This window comes from Dysidea avara, chromosome 6 (assembly GCF_963678975.1).
Source record: "Dysidea avara chromosome 6, odDysAvar1.4, whole genome shotgun sequence".
Classification (NCBI taxonomy): Eukaryota; Metazoa; Porifera; class Demospongiae; order Dictyoceratida; family Dysideidae; genus Dysidea; species Dysidea avara.
In genome coordinates this window covers 13,447,328-13,464,790 of record NC_089277.1, presented here as the reverse complement: position 1 = coordinate 13,464,790, position 17,463 = coordinate 13,447,328, and the positions used below count along the sequence as shown (strand labels likewise).

Sequence of the window (17,463 nt, the reverse complement as noted above, 5' to 3'; positions counted from 1 at the left end):
TAACTTGTATGTTGCTTTGTGCATAGTAAGTTTTGTGCAGAGCCTTCCTAAGATAACAATGTTCTGTGGTATATTAATTGTAAATTTACATCTGGTCATGCAGGGCTATCTCGCTGCCAAGTGACTGTGAACCTAGGCACCTCTACATGGTGTACCAGCAGTGATAAAGTGTGATAGAGGCTATTGTTGTAGCGTAGATGTTTTTTTTGTTGCTTTAGCACTAATGTTAGGGCTGTAGGTCGAGATGAACCAATAATTATTCTTAGCAGGTAGCTATAGGTGGCACCACCGTGTGGGCAAGGTGATGGGGCTATGCAAATAAACTGGCTCATCACTACAGCCCTGACACCAGTGCTAGCAACAAAAGAAAACATGTACGCTACAACAATAACCTCTATCACGCTTTATCACTGCTAGAACATGTGTATCGTAAGTATGTTTTAATTAATTAGTGCACACACCAGTGCCATGACTTGTAAGGAAGAGCAGCACCACCAGTTGTAACTTGATAGCTGTGTCCCCAGTGTTGCAAGAGATGGATAATACCTAGATTATTGGTTAAAGCTGTCAGTCCATAAGTCCAGTCCGTGAGTCTAGTCACCCCTGCTATTTGTGATTTAAGTGTCAATAGCACACTTAGTAAAACAATTGTACACATTTAATACTCAAATTTCAATAGACAGCTGTGCAAAAGAAAAAATTTGTTAAGCTGCACACACTACAAAGAATTTAATTGATTTCATCCAAGCAAATTACATGTTGTTGTGATGATGTAGTTGGTGGTACTAAAACAAACAATTATTAACATTATGTTCCAACAAGTTGTATGAAGATATACTAATGGACATTTAATCCTATTTCAGTCAGGGAGGTTGCATACACCTGAAGATATATACTAGTGGACATTTAATCTCTAATTCAGTTTGAAATGATTAAATGTCCATTAGTATATCTTCAGGTACGTGTAGGCAACTTCCCTTGTTTCACTGCTTATTTCCTTGATCTTAATTTTTACTTGTACTTGTTTGTTTACTTTTTGTCACATTATTATAACTGGTGAACATGCATGTGTTGCATTAGGAGAATAGCGCACATTGTCTGAGTGAACTAGAATTATAAATTATTGAAATAGTGAAGTGATTATTGCACTTTGTTTTTTTTTTGTTTTCAGCTATGTTCAGCCCATTACACAGTGTTACAAACAAATTAAGAACACTACGAGAAAGACATCTGTAATCAATCCAGTCACAACAAAAAATTCGGACAAATTCTGTTACAAGTGTGTAGGGAAACAATCCTGCAGTACTACTACAAATTGACAACTTGTGCTATCAGCAAAGATAATTGGGACATAAAGGCCGGAGGACACAGGTAAGTCCATGAGGCATTGCATTGCACAGGTGTATGTTCTGCAGTATACGAACAGGCTGAAGCAACGTCATATGTGACTGGATTTTGGAAAAACGATCCAAATCGCACATTAGAAGTTTCGAGATAAACGGTTTTAAAGAATTGAAGCCAGCATAACTCTCCATGGACAGCAAGCACGCATATGAAATTTACACAAAAGATGCATCAATATGTTACCTTTCAGGCCACTTCCAGTACTTGTAGTTGCTTGTAGAGTTTCCGCCAAATAAGATAGAAAATCTGAGCAGTTGGAAGAGCGAAGTAGTATCACGAGTGCTCACAAAGGGGTGGAGGGTGGCGGGGTGGTGGGGAAGGCAAGAGATAGACCTCAAAATGGAGGCAGACCACGATTGGAGTCCAGACAAGAGATTACAGGGCTGTGCTGGCTCCTTAGTGGCTGATATGTAGCAAAATGAACAGGGAACACGTTTGGCCAACATTATAAGGCTGTCCACCAGTAAACCACTGATTCTTGCCAAGCCAGGTCCTTCACAAGGCCTGAAACCGCCATTTGAGCACTCCACACCACCCAGAAAAGACGTCTGTTAAAACCAGCCTCGTGTAGTTTGAGTAGTACTGAGGGTCAAAACGAGTAGTACGATAGTGTAGCTATCCACTGGTGGTGTTAGTTTGATTTTGCCTGATGTGCAATTTGAATTGGTTTTGTAAAATCTGGTCACATATGGTGAAAACAAATCAAGCCCATAGTCTTAACCGATATCAACTTACACTTGTCTGAAGGCATCAATCAGTCAGGCAATCAGTCAGTAAAAAATTTCACTGAATATTTTTTCTTGTGTTAATACTGCTAAGGTGCCATGCAGGTATTATGAGGCTGGTTGTAGGGTGATATTTTTAGCCAGAAAAGTTCATGATCCTTTCGGTCTGAATAATTGCACACTTGTATATTGTGGACAAAATCTTTCAGTAAGTAGGATGTAAAATTATTAAACTACAGTATGCACATACCTGTGGAGTCAGCTGGTGATGGTAGTTGATCTACAGTGTTGAAAACAAACTATATCACACACTTGTGACAATTTTGCATCACTATAAGATACAAAAGTAACTTTAAAACAGACTGGCTGGGCTACATAGTAAATTGTGCTCTAACTTCCATTAAAATTTACTCGAAACATTTAACTCCTATGATGTTTACTCCATCTACAGTTATATTTGCTACAACAACTGCCTGTGCAGTAGGGGAGTCTACATATAAAATTTGAAGAAAATTTCCCCAGCCATTTCCGTGATGTGAATGGCCTAAATTTTGGGGTTCTTTTCAGTTTTTCCGCCTACTTCTTTTCGCACACTTTGCAAAATCTGCAATAAGATACAAATGCATACCCTGATCAAGCTAAAACTTGACACACTTTAAGGTCTCATTAAAATGGTACCATGTTTGGTAGGAACCTGATAAAGAATCACAGAGTTATGACTGGTTATTTGTGTAAAATACGGTCAAACTTATGTCATGCCTACAGGGTAAACCCCTTGAAGGAATGAGTTGAACATTGCTATGTCACGTACCATTGTTGGTAACCGATAGAGTTGGTGGTTGTGGTGGTACTTGGTCATGGTCACCTATAGTAGTTGAAAACAAAATAATATTACGTTTGTGAGTTTTGTACAGTAGGATACAAACACTTTCAAGTATACACATACATGTACATACGTACCAGCTGTTGATGTTGGTGGTGTTGGGGATTGATCTACAATAGTGAGAACAAACCATATTACACACTCATGAGAATTTTTCTGCGATACTACTTGAAAAATACGTGAATTCTAATTAAGTATTCCAGAAGATCATCCTATTATTCTGGAATTATTCCTGATTCTTTATACCACCGATTATTCCAAAAATTATTCCGGCATAATATACGCAAGCCTAATAGAGACAAGGGAGGTTGCCTACACCTGAAGATATACAGTACTAGTGGACATTTAATTCCTTTGCTTGTGAAGCCGTATGAATTTGTTGTTGCCACTTCAACTGCTGCATACTTAATTTATAAGTTAACAAGGTGCCATTAGGCTTCTCTCCATGAGTTTTAACAAACAAAACATGTGGATTGTTCTGCAAGCGCTTTATTCAAAAGTTATGGTGGTGATATTTGCTGTTTGTCTTGGCCTTCCTTGCTTCGTTATGAACTCTCAATGTACAAAAAAGTTACAACACCTCAGACAACACCACATCAAAAGCTACTATGTTATTTACTGCTGCTTGTTTTGTGCAAATTTGGGGCCTTTCATTACAAACCAGGACAAAGCAGTAAAGCCAATCCGCGTGTTGTCATCTGACGCTATAGACCTGGAAATAGTACATCCATATGTTTATTCAATTTCCCAGAGAGGTCTGGCACAATAGTGCATCATTTTCACTTGTACTTGTTTGTTACAAAGAAATGCCAACTAGAATGAAATTTTAAGTAAGTACTCTGTAGCTAGTTTTTGAGATATGACGATAAATATTTGAAGTGACTGGAGTTAGTATCTGTCAAGAATTAAGCACAGTTACAGTACGTTATAACTCAGCAGCTTTTACTCAGATCTTCTATACCACTGCAAAGATTTTTTATGATTGTTCCATCTACATACTGGTTTTCATCTCACTCTTCATAGCGGTTTGCCTGGTAGGTATAAAAATTAATAGTGTTTCATTCGTGAAACTAGATCTTGTAATTGTGACACAAGTTGGGTTTTGTGTATGATCTCTACATGTAACTTGATTCCTTTCCAAGCAAACATGACAATCCTATGATGTTTACTCCATCTACAGTTATATTTGCTACAACAACTGCCTGTGCAGTAGGGGAGTCTACATATGAAATTTGAAGAAAAATTGCCCCAGCCATTTCCGTGATACGAGTTGTTAAAAGTTTGGGGTTCTTTTCAATATTTTTGTCTACTTTTTTTGCACCCTTGGAAAAATCTGCAATAAGATACAAATGCATACCCTGATCAAGCTAAAACTTGACACACTTTAAGGGCTCATTAAAATGGTACCATGTTTGGTAGGAACCTGATAAAGAATCACAGAGTTATGATTGGTTATTTATGTAAAATACGGTCAAACTTATGTCATGCCTACAGGGTAAACCCCTTGAAGGAATGAGCTGAACATTGCTATGTCACGTACCATTGTTGGTAACCGATAGAGTTGGTGGTGGTGGTGGTACTTGGTCATGGTCACCTATAGTAGTTGAAAACAAAATAATATTACATTTGTGAGTTTTGTACAGTAGGATACAAACACTTTCAAGTATACACATACATGTACATACGTACCAGCTGTTGATGTTGGTGGTGTTAAGGATTGATCTACAATAGTGAGAACAAACCATATTACACACTCATGAGAATTTTTCTGCAATACTACATGAAAAATATGTGAATTCTAATTAAGTATTCCAGAAGATCATCCTATTATTCCGGAATTATTCCTGATTCTTTTTACCACCGATTATTCTAAAAATTATTCCGGCATAATATACGCAAGCCTAATAGAGACAAGGGAAGTTGCCTACACCTGAAGACATACAATACTAGTGGACATTAAATTCCTAATTTAGTCATGGGTATAGGCTGAAGTAGGGGTTAACAACATCCACTAGTATAATTTGACCAAATTGTGGAATAAATGTCAACTAGTATATCTGCAGGTGTAGCTGACCTTCATTGCTTCACTACATTTTATTTCTATAAACCCTAATCAAACTTAAAATTTCTAATTTTCCATATACAGTGGAACCTCAGTTATCCGAACCCCTTGGGACCAAGGGTGGTCCATAAGTCTGAAAAGTCCGTATCTCTGAAACTGTGTATAAATAACCTTAAAATAGCATGAAAAAAATTTTTTTAAATATCTGTATTTTCAACTACTCTAATAGAACAGTCACTACTCTAATAGAGCAGTAATTTCCGTGGTTCGGTTAACCGAGAATCCGGATGAGTGGGGTCCGGATAACTGAGGTTCCACTGTACTGTACTTGTTTGTTTGCTTTTTTGTAACATTGTTATATAACATTATTATGACTGGGGAACACACACATACAGCATCAAAGAAAGGATGGCATCAGACTGAATGTGTATCCCACGTATCAACTGTTGACTTGAAAAGTGAAATAACCATTATGCTTTGCTATCAGCTATGTTCACCCTGTTATACAGTGATATAAACGTATAAACAAAGAATAGTAGGAAAGCACCTGCCCAATTAATCCAGTCACCACAAAAAATATCGATGATTCGAGAGCCCCAACTACTCTTTACTTTCACCTCCCATTTCAGCCTGTTACACAGTGTCATACTGTTACACAGTGTCATAAACAAAAAGTATTCTGGTCCTTTAGGTGAAGGAAACCTGCCTTGTTTCACTACTTTTGCTTATTTGATCCCTAAATTGCTTATTAATTAAACCTTGGTGCACTGAGGGTTGCTGTAGTTGCTTGTAAAGCCGTATGAATTTGTTGTTGCCACTTCAACTGCTGCATACTTAATTTATAAGTCAACAAGGTGCCATTAGGCTTCTCTTCATGAGTTTTAACAAACAAAATATGTGGATTGTTCTGCAAGCGCTTTATTCAAAAGTTATGGTGATATTTGCTGTTTGTCTTGGCCTTCCTTGCTTCTTTATGAACTCTCAATGTACAAAAAAGTTACAACACCTCAGACAATACCACATCAAAAGCTACTATGTTATTTACACACACTGCTGCTTGTTTTGTGCAAATTTGGGGCCTTTCATTACAAACCAGGACAAAGCAGTAAAGCCAATCCGCGTGTTGTCATCTGACGCTATAGACCTGGAAATAGTACATCCATATGTTTATTCAATTTCCCAGAGAGGTCTGGCACAATAGTGCTTCATTTTCACTTGTACTTGTTTGTTACAAAGAAATGCCAACTAGAATGAAATTTTAAGTAAGTACTCTGTAGCTAGTTTTTGAGATATGACGATAAATATTTGAAGTGACTGGAGTTAGTATCTGTCAAGAATTAAGCACAGTTACAGTACGTTATAACTCAGCAGCTTTTACTCAGATCTTCTATACCACTGCAAGGATTTTCTATGATTGTTCCATCTACATACTGGTTTTCAGCTCACTCTTCATAGCAGTTTGCCTGGTAGGTATAAAAATTAATAGTTTTCTATTCGTGAAACTAGATCTTGTAATTGTGACACAAGTTGTATGATCTCTACATGTAACTTGATTCCTTTCCAAGCAAACAAAAAGGCACTCCTATGATGTTTACTCCATCTACAGTTATATTTGCTATAACAACTGCCTGTGCAGTAGGGGAGTCTACATATGAAATTTGAAGAAAAATTGCCCCAGCCATTTCCGTGATACGAGTGGCCAAAATTTTGGGCTTCTTTTCAATATTTTTGTCTACTTCTTTGTGCACACTTGGAAAAATCTGCAATAAGATACAAATGCATACCCTGATCAAGCTAAAACTTGACACACTTTAAGGGCTCATTAAAATGGTACCATGTTTGGTAGGAACCTGATAAAGAATCACAGAGTTATGATTGGTTACTTGCATAAAATAAGATCAAACTTATGTCATGCCTACAGGGTAAACCCCTTGAAGGAATGAGCTGAACATTGCTATGTCACGTACCATTGTTGGTAACCGATAGAGTTGGTGGTGGTGGTGGTACTTGGTCATGGTCACCTATAGTAGTTGAAAACAAAATAATATTACACTTGTGAGTTTTGTACAGTAGAATACAAACACTTTCAAGTATACACATACATGTACATACGTACCAGCTGTTGATGTTGGTGGTGTTAAGGATTGATCTACAATAGTGAGAACAAACCATATTACACACTCATGAGAATTTTTCTGCAATACTACATGAAAAATATGTGAATTCTAATTAAGTATTCCAGAAGATCATCCTATTATTCCGGAATTATTCCTGATTCTTTTTACCACCTAAAAATTATTCCGGCATAATATACGCAAGCCTAATAGAGACAAGGGAGGTTGCCTACACCTGAAGATATACAATACTAGTGGACATTAAATTCCTAATTTAGTCATGGGTATAGGCTGAAGTAGGGGTTAACAACATCCACTAGTATAATTTGACCAAATTGTGGAATAAATGTCAACTAGTATATCTGCAGGTGTAGCTGATCTTCATTGTTTCATTACATTTTATTTCTATAAACCCTAATCAAACTTAAAATTTCTAATTTTCCATATACAGTGGAACCTCAGTTATCCGAACCCTTTGGGACCAGGGGTGGTCCATAAGTCTGAAAAGTCCGTATCTCTGAAACTGTGTATAAATAACCTTAAAATAGCATGAAGAAAAATTTTTTAAATATCAGTATTTTCAACTACTCTAATAGAACAGTCACTACTCTAATAGAGCAGTAATTTCCGTGGTTCGGTTAACCGAGAATCCGAATAAGTGGGGTCCGGATAACTGAGGTTCCACTGTACTGTACTTGTTTGTTTGCTTTTTTGTAACATTATTATATACTGTAACATTATTATGACTGGGGAACACACACATACAGCATCAAAGAAAGGATGGCATCAGAGTTAATTTCATCTGAATGTGTATCCCAGGTATCAACTGTTGACTTGAAAAGTGAAATAACCATTATGCTTTGCTATCAGCTATGTTCACCCTGTTATACAGTGATATAAACGTATAAACAAAGAATAGTAGGAAAAGCACCTGCCCAATTAATCCAGTCACCACAAAAAATATCGATGATTCAAGAGCCCCAACTACTCTTTACTTTCACCTCCCATTTCAGCCTGTTACACAGTGTCATAAACAAAAAGCATTCTGGTCCTTTAGGTGAAGGAAACCTGCCTTGTTTCACTACTTTTGCTTATTTGATCCCTAAATTGCTTATTAATTAAACCTTGGTGCACTGAGGGTTGCTGTAGTTGCTTGTAAAGCCGTATGAATTTGTTGTTGCCACTTCAACTGCTGCATACTTAATTTATAAGTCAACAAGGTGCCATTAGGCTTCTCTTCATGAGTTTTAACAAACAAAATATGTGGATTGTTCTGCAAGCGCTTTATTCAAAAGTTATGGTGATATTTGCTGTTTGTCTTGGCCTTCCTTGCTTCTTTATGAACTCTCAATGTACAAAAAAGTTACAACACCTCAGACAACACCACATCAAAAGCTACTATGTTATTTACTGCTGCTTGTTTTGTGCAAATTTGGGGCCTTTCATTACAAACCAGGACAATGCAGTAAAGCCAATCCGCGTGTTGTCATCTGACACTATAGACCTGGAAATAGTACATCCATATGTTTATTCAATTTCCCAGAGAAGTCTGGCACAATAGTGCATCATTTTCACTTGTACTTGTTTGTTACAAAGAAATGCCAACTAGAATGAAATTTTAAGTAAGTACTCTGTAGCTAGTTTTTGAGATATGACGATAAATATTTGAAGTGACTGGAGTTAGTATCTGTCCAGAATTAAGCACAGTTACAGTACGTTATAACTCAGCAGCTTTTACTCAGATCTTCTATACCACTGCAAAGATTTTTTATGATTGTTCCACCTACATACTGGTTTTCAGCTCACTCTTCATAGCAGTTTTCCTGGTAGGTATAAAAATTACTAGTTTTCTATTCGTGAAACTAGATCTTGTAATTGTGACACAAGTTGAGTTTTGTGTATGATCTCTACATGTAACTTGATTCCTTTCCAAGCAAACATGGCACTCCTATGATGTTTACTCCATCTACAGTTATATTTGCTACAACAAGTGCCTGTGCAGTAGGGTAGTCTACATATGAAATTTGAAGAAAAATTGCCCCAGCCATTTCCGTGATACGAGTTGTTAAAAGTTTGGGGTTCTTTACAATATTTTTGTCTACTTTTTTTGCACGCTTGGAAAAATCTGCAATAAGATACAAATGCATACCCTGATCAAGCTAAAACTTGACACACTTTAAGGGTTCATTAAAATGGTACCATGTTTGGTGGGAACCCAATAAAGAATCACAGAGTTATGATTGGTTACTTGCATAAAATAAGATCAAACTTATGTCATGCCCACAGGTTAAACCCCTTGAAAGAATGAGCTGAACATTGCTATGTCACGTACCGTTGTTGGTAACCGATAGTGTTGGTGGTGGTACTTGGTCATGGTCACCTATAGTAGTTGAAAACAAAAAACAACATCACACTTGTGAATTTTGTACAGTAGGATGACAACATTAAAAATATACACATACATGTACATACCAGCAGGATTGGATGATTCTGGTACTGTTGATAAAGTAGCTATAGTGAAAACAAACCATATTTCACACTCATTGAGAATTTTGTACAAATATTTTAATCCAGTAACAACCATCAAATACTTGCCGTAACGTATGTTGCTGACTGACTACTTAACTATATAGATACTTTTGGTATGGAGATCCATACTTGTTAAACACATTGCTCACTGAGTTATAGCTAAACATGTTATTAAACCTATAGTTGTAATTAATGCAGTGTTGTGATTGTGTATATAAGTGGTGATTACAGCCAGCACTGTACACAAATTTCAAACAGGAAAAGTACATTTCATTGGTCGTCACAGCTAGAAATGTACAATAAAAAGGTAAACAGCAATGGCAGAAGAATAGTGTATTTTAAGCTATAGAAAATAAACCATTCAATGAATGAAGGACTATATTAAAGCTTAACTTTCTGTTCTCGTCATGTTTACTCAAAGGGGTGTGTGGCTGGTAACTAAAACCAGTCGAACCAGTTAACAAGCCATGCATTCCACTACAATTCATGGAGATTAATACAAGGCTTCCCTACAGTACGTTATTTTCCATGGTCCTGGAGAGACAATTTCAACACTGTTCTTCATTTGTAATGCTGTGTAATGGACTGAACAGCTGAAAGTGAAGCGTATGGCTGCTGCAATTCAAGGCAGTATTTGATAGTGAGCAGTACTGTACTTATAATGTGTCAACGTTTACAAATTAAGAAGCATAACAAAGGATATAGTAAAATCTACACATACTGGTTGGAATTGTGCTGGTGACCGATGGTGGCGGCTGTTGTTGGTCACCTATAGTAGTTGAAAACAAAATATCACACTTATGAATTTTGTACAGTAGGATACCAACATTTTAATTAAAATATATACATACGTACATGTACATACCAGCAGGACGGGATGTTTGTTAATTGCCCACTGAGTTATGGCTAATCATGTTATTAAACCAAAAGTCATAATCCAGTGTTGTGTATATAAGCGGTGATTATACAGCCAGCAATTTAAGTAAACTTCAAACAGGAGAAGTGCAACATTTCATTGGTTGTTACGGCTAGAAATTTACAATATAAAGGTAAAAAGCAGTGGCAGAAGAGCGTATTTTGAGCTACGGAAAACAAACCTTCATTCAATGAATGAAGGACTGTATTAAAGCTTACCTTTCTGTTTTCATCGCGTTTACTTGAAGGGGATGTGGCTGGTAACTGAAACCAGTTGAACCCAGTTCACTAGAGGCTGGCCTATGTGCTCTAACAGGTGTATAACGACTGAACAGGCCTTGCAGTTTACCAGGAATGGCATGGTAAAAGGAGGCATATCCCCTTTCTAAGTAAGGAGAAGACATGAAGCTTTATGAAGAGAATTCACATATAAAAATGATAGACAAACTGAATTTAGTATGAGTAGGATGAAAACACTTTAAAATATACGTACACATACATGTACATGCAGTACATACCAGCAGGGGATGATCGTGGTGGAATTGATACAGTAGCTATAGTGGAAACAAATCATATTACACACTCATAAGAATTTTGTATAAATATATTAATAGCCACTGAATAATAATACTTGCCCAGTGTTTGAATTGAGGGTATATGGGGGTATACATGTACCTTGTAAATTAGTATACCTTGTTAGCCTAGCCAAGTATAAGGTACAGTGTACATGTAGCTAGCACCCCTTAGCAAACAATATCCATGTAACATTAATAACTACATAACAAGTACACAAAAAAATGGAATTTTCCACTAGAGTAGGGACCATAAAAAGTACTGAAACAAGCTGGAGTAGTGCATGATATTAAATCACAGTAAAACAATAAGAAGTGTTATATCCCTACTGTGTATTTCCATTATGGTATCTTGAGCACAGTAGGGGTATCACTTCTTATTGTTTCACTGTGATTTAATACAGTGCACTACTCCAGCTTGTTTCAGTATTTTTTATCAATGTGCTATGATCCCTACTCTACAGTGTAGTTGAAAATTCCAATTTTTTTGTGTACTTGTTTGTTAACTTTTTAAAGTAAATATTTACTATGACTGGCTGTGAACCCATGCATACCACATCTGAAATGGCACCGTGCACCCCAGCTATATCAATTATCATCTGAAAGGTGAAGTACAGTACCCAATACGCTTCATTGTCAGCTGTGTTCAACTCGTTACACAGCAGTACAAATCAAGAACTGTTCAAAAACCACCTCTGTAATCAAAATAGCCACTATGAAAAATACTGACGATTTCTGTCACGAAGAGAAGCCATCATGTGCTACCGCAAAAATCGACACTTTTCATGAATGGGACACACTGGTAAGTCCATCCATTATAAGAACACATTGTATGTACTGCGGTATGCTAAAAGGCACCTCTCGCTCTGAAGCAATGTTGAACAGTGAAAAAATCAAGCCAGTAGCCTGCCTGTAGGCATCAGTCAGTCAGTTACTCAGTCAGCCAATAGAAAATTACATTTAATAAATTGTTTATAAAAAAATTCCATAGCAACTTGTTGAAAGCGTTTCGGGTCGATCTGAAAGCTTGTGTTTGGGCTTAGTTTTACCTAACCAATACTGCCTTGTGTTCTCAGGGAAAACTGAGGCTGGTTTTGGGTGATTTTATTTTGTTTGCCACGTCTAGTGGTCCTACTATACAGTACTATCATACTGTATGATACTAAAATATTTAAGACATGTCCGAATACAGTGGTTACAGTTGTACTGGGTGATTGGTCACCCAACACTGGCTATTAGCCAGCAATAGAAGACTGCATAGTACATATACATACAGGGTGCACAGTACATACAGTGTACACCCTGACTCATATTACAATTACAGTGGAACCCCTCTAAGATGGACACTAATTTCTGTCCTTAATAAAGAGTTAAGGCCTTAAGGGGTGCACAAAATTACTAGCACTGTTTATCTGGAACCTGTCCATTATAAAGAGGTTGTCCACTATTCATTGGGTGTCCTCTTAAAGGGGTTCCATTGTACTACACATTTACTTACCACTAGGTACCGTCCTAGCCGTTGCCACAGGTGGTGTGACACCACGGCCACCTATTGCAAAAAATATAGCAGTTAAAAGACCACAAGCTTTTCAATCTTATGTCCTATTGGCAACTATACAAGTGGGAGATGGATTTAGTGTGAGACAAAAGGGTAAATCTAAACAAATCAAAATGGAAAATTTAGTATGCAGAAAGAGCTATGAGTTTTAGAAGGAAAACTGGCCTTAAGCTTAACCACAACACAACTAATGTCATTTACTGCACTGATTTATTATAAATAAATACATACTAGTGTAACTTACCAGAGGAACTCCTTGGGACACCCTCAGATGTCCTACGTGGACCACTGCCTATAGACAGATACAATATAAACACTGTACAATATATAGTAAGCCAATATTTCATACAGTATGGTAATACTGTATATTAGGGTTTGGCCAAAATACTGTATCACCCTAAAACCAGTCTCCTCACAATACCTTCGTGATGCCTTGGTAAAAGCCCAAAAGCGCTTTCAGTATGACCTGAAATACTTCCAAAACATTGCTATGAAATTAAACAAGTTGATGTTGTGCTACTTCTAAAAACCAGGTGGCCAGCAAGCAAACCTAATGAATTGATTAACAGTGTACTAAACTAATATTTATTTTGGTTTGTTGCTACATACAAAAGTTGAATCATCACAATATTTTGTTCATTCGCGTATCCCATAAGCAGTTATCCTGGCTATCATATAAATCACCCTGGTTCATGTTACTATTACTACACATTAACTTACCACTATAGGGAGAACCTCTGGTGGACCTTGGCAACGACCTAGGTGACCGTCTTGTTGGTGATGTTCCAGCTGCAGGTGGTCTTGCAGGCGTCACAGCTGCAGGTGGTGCAACAGTTTAAAATCCTAAAACTTATGAACTTATGTGATTATATATGGAACTTAATCCAATTTTAGGAATTTAGTTTTACTGTATCACATGCCAACATACCTGGCATGGTCGGTGGCATGACCATGCTCACCATGGGAGAAAAGTACAACACATGAATTTTTTTTTCAAATAGCACCTTTAATTATACTAATTATCGTCACCATGATATTTAGGATTTTACTAGCTAGCTATCACCTGAACAACCTCATGCCTACTGAATCCATTGGATTTAACCTTCACAGTGTACGTATGTTAAACTGCTAATAGTGTTTTGTATTTATGTCTATGTCTATTTGTTTCTATATAGACAATGCCTAAAACTTATTACAAGGGGCGGGCGGGGATGTCTCTTCTACCATTTACAGTAAGCACTTGCTGTTTTACACACATGCAAGAAAAAAACAATGGACTAAATAAAGCCCAGATGAGGGCAGCTATGGACACTGTTGAGAAAGGAATGAGCATGAAAAGAGCTGCAATTGAATGCAAAGTACCAAGTTCCACACTAAATAACAGACACAATCATAGGAAATGTAGTACTACGTATATCCTATGAAGATGATGCTCGAAGAAGCATGGGTCCATTGTACCTGGATACACTAGGATTGGATTGATGTTAATGGTATGGCTTTGTCTACTCAAAACTTGCTTTATTCACTGTAGTGTCTATTAGTGTGATCAAACTTTTTTTATTATGCAACTGTACTGTAACTGTATCTATGCACATACAGAAACGAAGCATATTTTAGATTCCTTGGTACCATGGGTAATACTCTATGTGGATAGCAGAGTGGCCATTCATGCTTGGTAGGATCAGCAGTTCCAACTCTAGTCAAGGTGCTAGGAACTGACAATGTATGCACGGTGACGATAAATGGGCCAGCACAATCTTCAATATGTTGAAGTGATTTACTGGTACTGACTGTAAGTCTATACATTGCATGTCAACATACCTGGCATGGTCGGTGGTGTGACCAGGTTCACCATGGGAGGTCCTATGAAAATCACAACACATGAATATAAAATTGCTTGTTTTCAAATAGCACCCTTTATTAGGAATGCCAATAAACACACTGAGATACAACACCCATCAGTTGGAATCACGCACATCGTGACTGCAAAAAGTCATCACCCAGGAGACCTCTCTTACACTATGGCCACAAAATGTTTCTTCTGTATGAGATAAACAAAGCACTCAACACCCACAATCAAATTTTTACAATTACAACTGATAGAATCTTGCATTAGCAGTGCTCAGGCACTGGAATGTTGCACAAACTAACAGTGGACAATGCTGTACCATGTTTACAAGGATGTTTGGACTCTGGTTATTGTTGAGATCATGTGAGTTTCTGCTGCCAAAAAAATACTGTGCTATCTCTTTTTTTTTAATTTTAGATAATTTTGCATTTGATCATATTATATATATATATATACACACACAAGATGGGTGCTGAAAGTTTAGGGAATCTTATTGAGCAAAAAAAGCAAACCTTTGTGATTCCTACTATTTTAATATTAACACAAGCAAGCTTACCAGCTGCAGGTGATCTCACAGCATCAGCAAAGGACCTCCCTAAACAAATATGAAAAATAATAGCATACTAAACACAAACAGAAAATGTAAACCAAATTACAAGCCATACGCAGCTAGTTTGCTCCAGGTATATAGCGCAACTCCTTCATACAGAAAGCAAAACTGACAGAGTAGAGGGCTAGGCAATACCAAATATTTCAAGGTAGTCCTAAGAGACTACATGTAGATCATCCAAAAGTAGAGAACTTTTAAAGATCAGCTTTTTGATAGCTTCCTTTTTGGGATCATTTAATACTTCTGACTATCAAAAGGGAGAAACAAAAGCTAATATAGTGAAATGTTTTTACACTGAAATGGTAACTTTCAAAAAGCCTCAAAAATTTGGTGATACTTGTGTAATAAGATATACATACGAACACACCTGGTGATGTCCCAGCTGGTGACGTCCTAACTGGTGATGATGGTGGTGTGCTAGTTGGTGATGATGGTGGTGGTATGGTAGCTGATGGTGTCCTACCAATTTGCCTCAGGGGAATAAAGCAATCTGTTATGATAAATACAAATATAATGATCAATACGTAATTGATTACTTGTACTTGCAAAGGTCAAACAATAATTGCAAAATTACTGCTCTACAAAATTAGAACTTAATCCTTCATTATAGTACATTAGTTCTTTACACAAGACTGTACACATTATAGTGTAAGACATCATAAACTTCCAAAAACAACACACTCATGAGTTTCTTTTGTAACTTTAGTCCAAAGAAGCCACCAAATTTAGAACAGGTGTTCTGTACACATTTTATTCTGTCTTAATTTTTATACTAATTCTCTTGACTTTTAGAACACCAACTATATGTTTTATTAGAAATTTATGTTTTGAAATTTTTGAAAGTTTGGATGTGTCTGCCAACTATTCACTGAAACTCAAAATAGCTATAGTCGTAAAAGAAATTTCCGCTGTAAACATTTGATATTTTACCCTTAGAAAACATGATATAGTACCATTTTTGAAAGTACCGATTGTAAAAAAATCTGGTAAACCTTTATAAGCATGGCTTTGAAATTTACGTTATACAGTGTATACATATTGTGTAAAATTTCCACTGAAATATATTTTAAAATTTCTTAAAGTTAGCATGACTAAACCAAAAACTAGACTACAGGTACAAAATACCTCCCATGAAATTATAAATCTATTATGTAGCATCGTAGAGTCATTCTATATTTGGAGCTACCAAAAGTGTTTCTCATGTATTACTTTGTACGTATGTACATCGTACGTAGTCCTAATATGATATTTTGAAAAAAATCTTACAAATTTCCCCTAAAATTTTGATGCTTTGGAAGTTTTATGATGTCTTGTCCTATAAATAATATAAAGTAATACTGAATGTACCTGCAAGACGGCGTTCGCCAGTCCTGGTGGATGTTACAAACCGGACTGGCGGGCTCGAGGTGGTGACTGGACCTGTAGAAAACACATCATATTCATTAATCATAGATGATTTGTTCAATGTGTTATAACAGTGTGTGGGCAGAAGAAAGGAGCCACATGGGCTGTATTCACAATGTAGCCCCAAGTGCTAAGGGAGTGGATAGAGTCATACAAACACTAAACAACTATACAACGTGGGATTCAATTTATACTAAACAAATACAGTCGGCACTGAACCCATTGTCATACTACAGATAAAATGGGACACAAAAGGGAGATAAAATTGTAGCTATTGTGCGATATTAGGACCTTAATTTTGGTACAATATCATTATGAAATTGGTAAAATATTTAAATTCCAATACTTTTTCGGTATTTTTCTTTTAATTAAGCTTTAAATAGAAAATTATGTTTCAAATAGAATTTGTGATGAAGCTAATCTTGGAAACTGGTACAGTGTAGACACTTTTAAAATGGCTAAACTAGAGAACTGAGCTTCGTTTCTACTGCGACTGCACAATCATGCACCAAAAGTAGTAAATTATCAAAACATTACTCAAACATGTTGAAATTGTAGCAAAATACTGACTACACAATAAATATATTGATAGCTGGTATTGGAAAAAAGGTCTTACAAATGACAAGTCACTGTTTATTGTTTCTTAAGAGTCACTGTTTATTATTCAGATATTTTCCAGTGTTGCTTTTTTGAAGGTTATCTTTTGTTATGATATAAAAGACTCTGTAAAGGTTGCTGCTGAGCTCTACAAGAAGTTTTATTGATAGCTGGAAGATTTTGTTGAGACTAGCTACAGAAGAAGAGAGACTGGACTGTTTATTGTGTTATCTTGGAACCA

At 36.6% G+C, this 17,463-nt stretch overlaps 1 protein-coding gene across 1 annotated transcript in view; it reads right to left on the bottom strand.

Moving 5' to 3' along the window:
• LOC136259267 (mucin-2-like) overlaps positions 1-16,671 on the bottom strand; it is a 38,465-nt gene extending 21,794 nt beyond the window's left edge. Inside the window, exons 1-17 of the mRNA XM_066052755.1 lie at positions 16,569-16,671; positions 15,589-15,711; positions 15,168-15,206; positions 14,584-14,625; positions 13,007-13,054; positions 12,703-12,753; positions 11,151-11,186; positions 10,439-10,486; positions 9,661-9,699; positions 9,521-9,568; positions 7,191-7,223; positions 7,042-7,095; positions 4,702-4,734; positions 4,553-4,606; positions 3,090-3,122; positions 2,941-2,994; positions 2,380-2,409 (exon numbers count right to left, since the gene is read on the bottom strand). Coding sequence (XP_065908827.1) covers positions 2,380-2,409; positions 2,941-2,994; positions 3,090-3,122; positions 4,553-4,606; positions 4,702-4,734; positions 7,042-7,095; positions 7,191-7,223; positions 9,521-9,568; positions 9,661-9,699; positions 10,439-10,486; positions 11,151-11,186; positions 12,703-12,753; positions 13,007-13,054; positions 14,584-14,625; positions 15,168-15,206; positions 15,589-15,711; positions 16,569-16,671 — 868 coding nt within the window. The remainder of the gene's footprint in view (positions 1-2,379; positions 2,410-2,940; positions 2,995-3,089; positions 3,123-4,552; positions 4,607-4,701; positions 4,735-7,041; positions 7,096-7,190; positions 7,224-9,520; positions 9,569-9,660; positions 9,700-10,438; positions 10,487-11,150; positions 11,187-12,702; positions 12,754-13,006; positions 13,055-14,583; positions 14,626-15,167; positions 15,207-15,588; positions 15,712-16,568) is intronic.
• Positions 16,672-17,463: the final 792 nt, after the last annotated feature.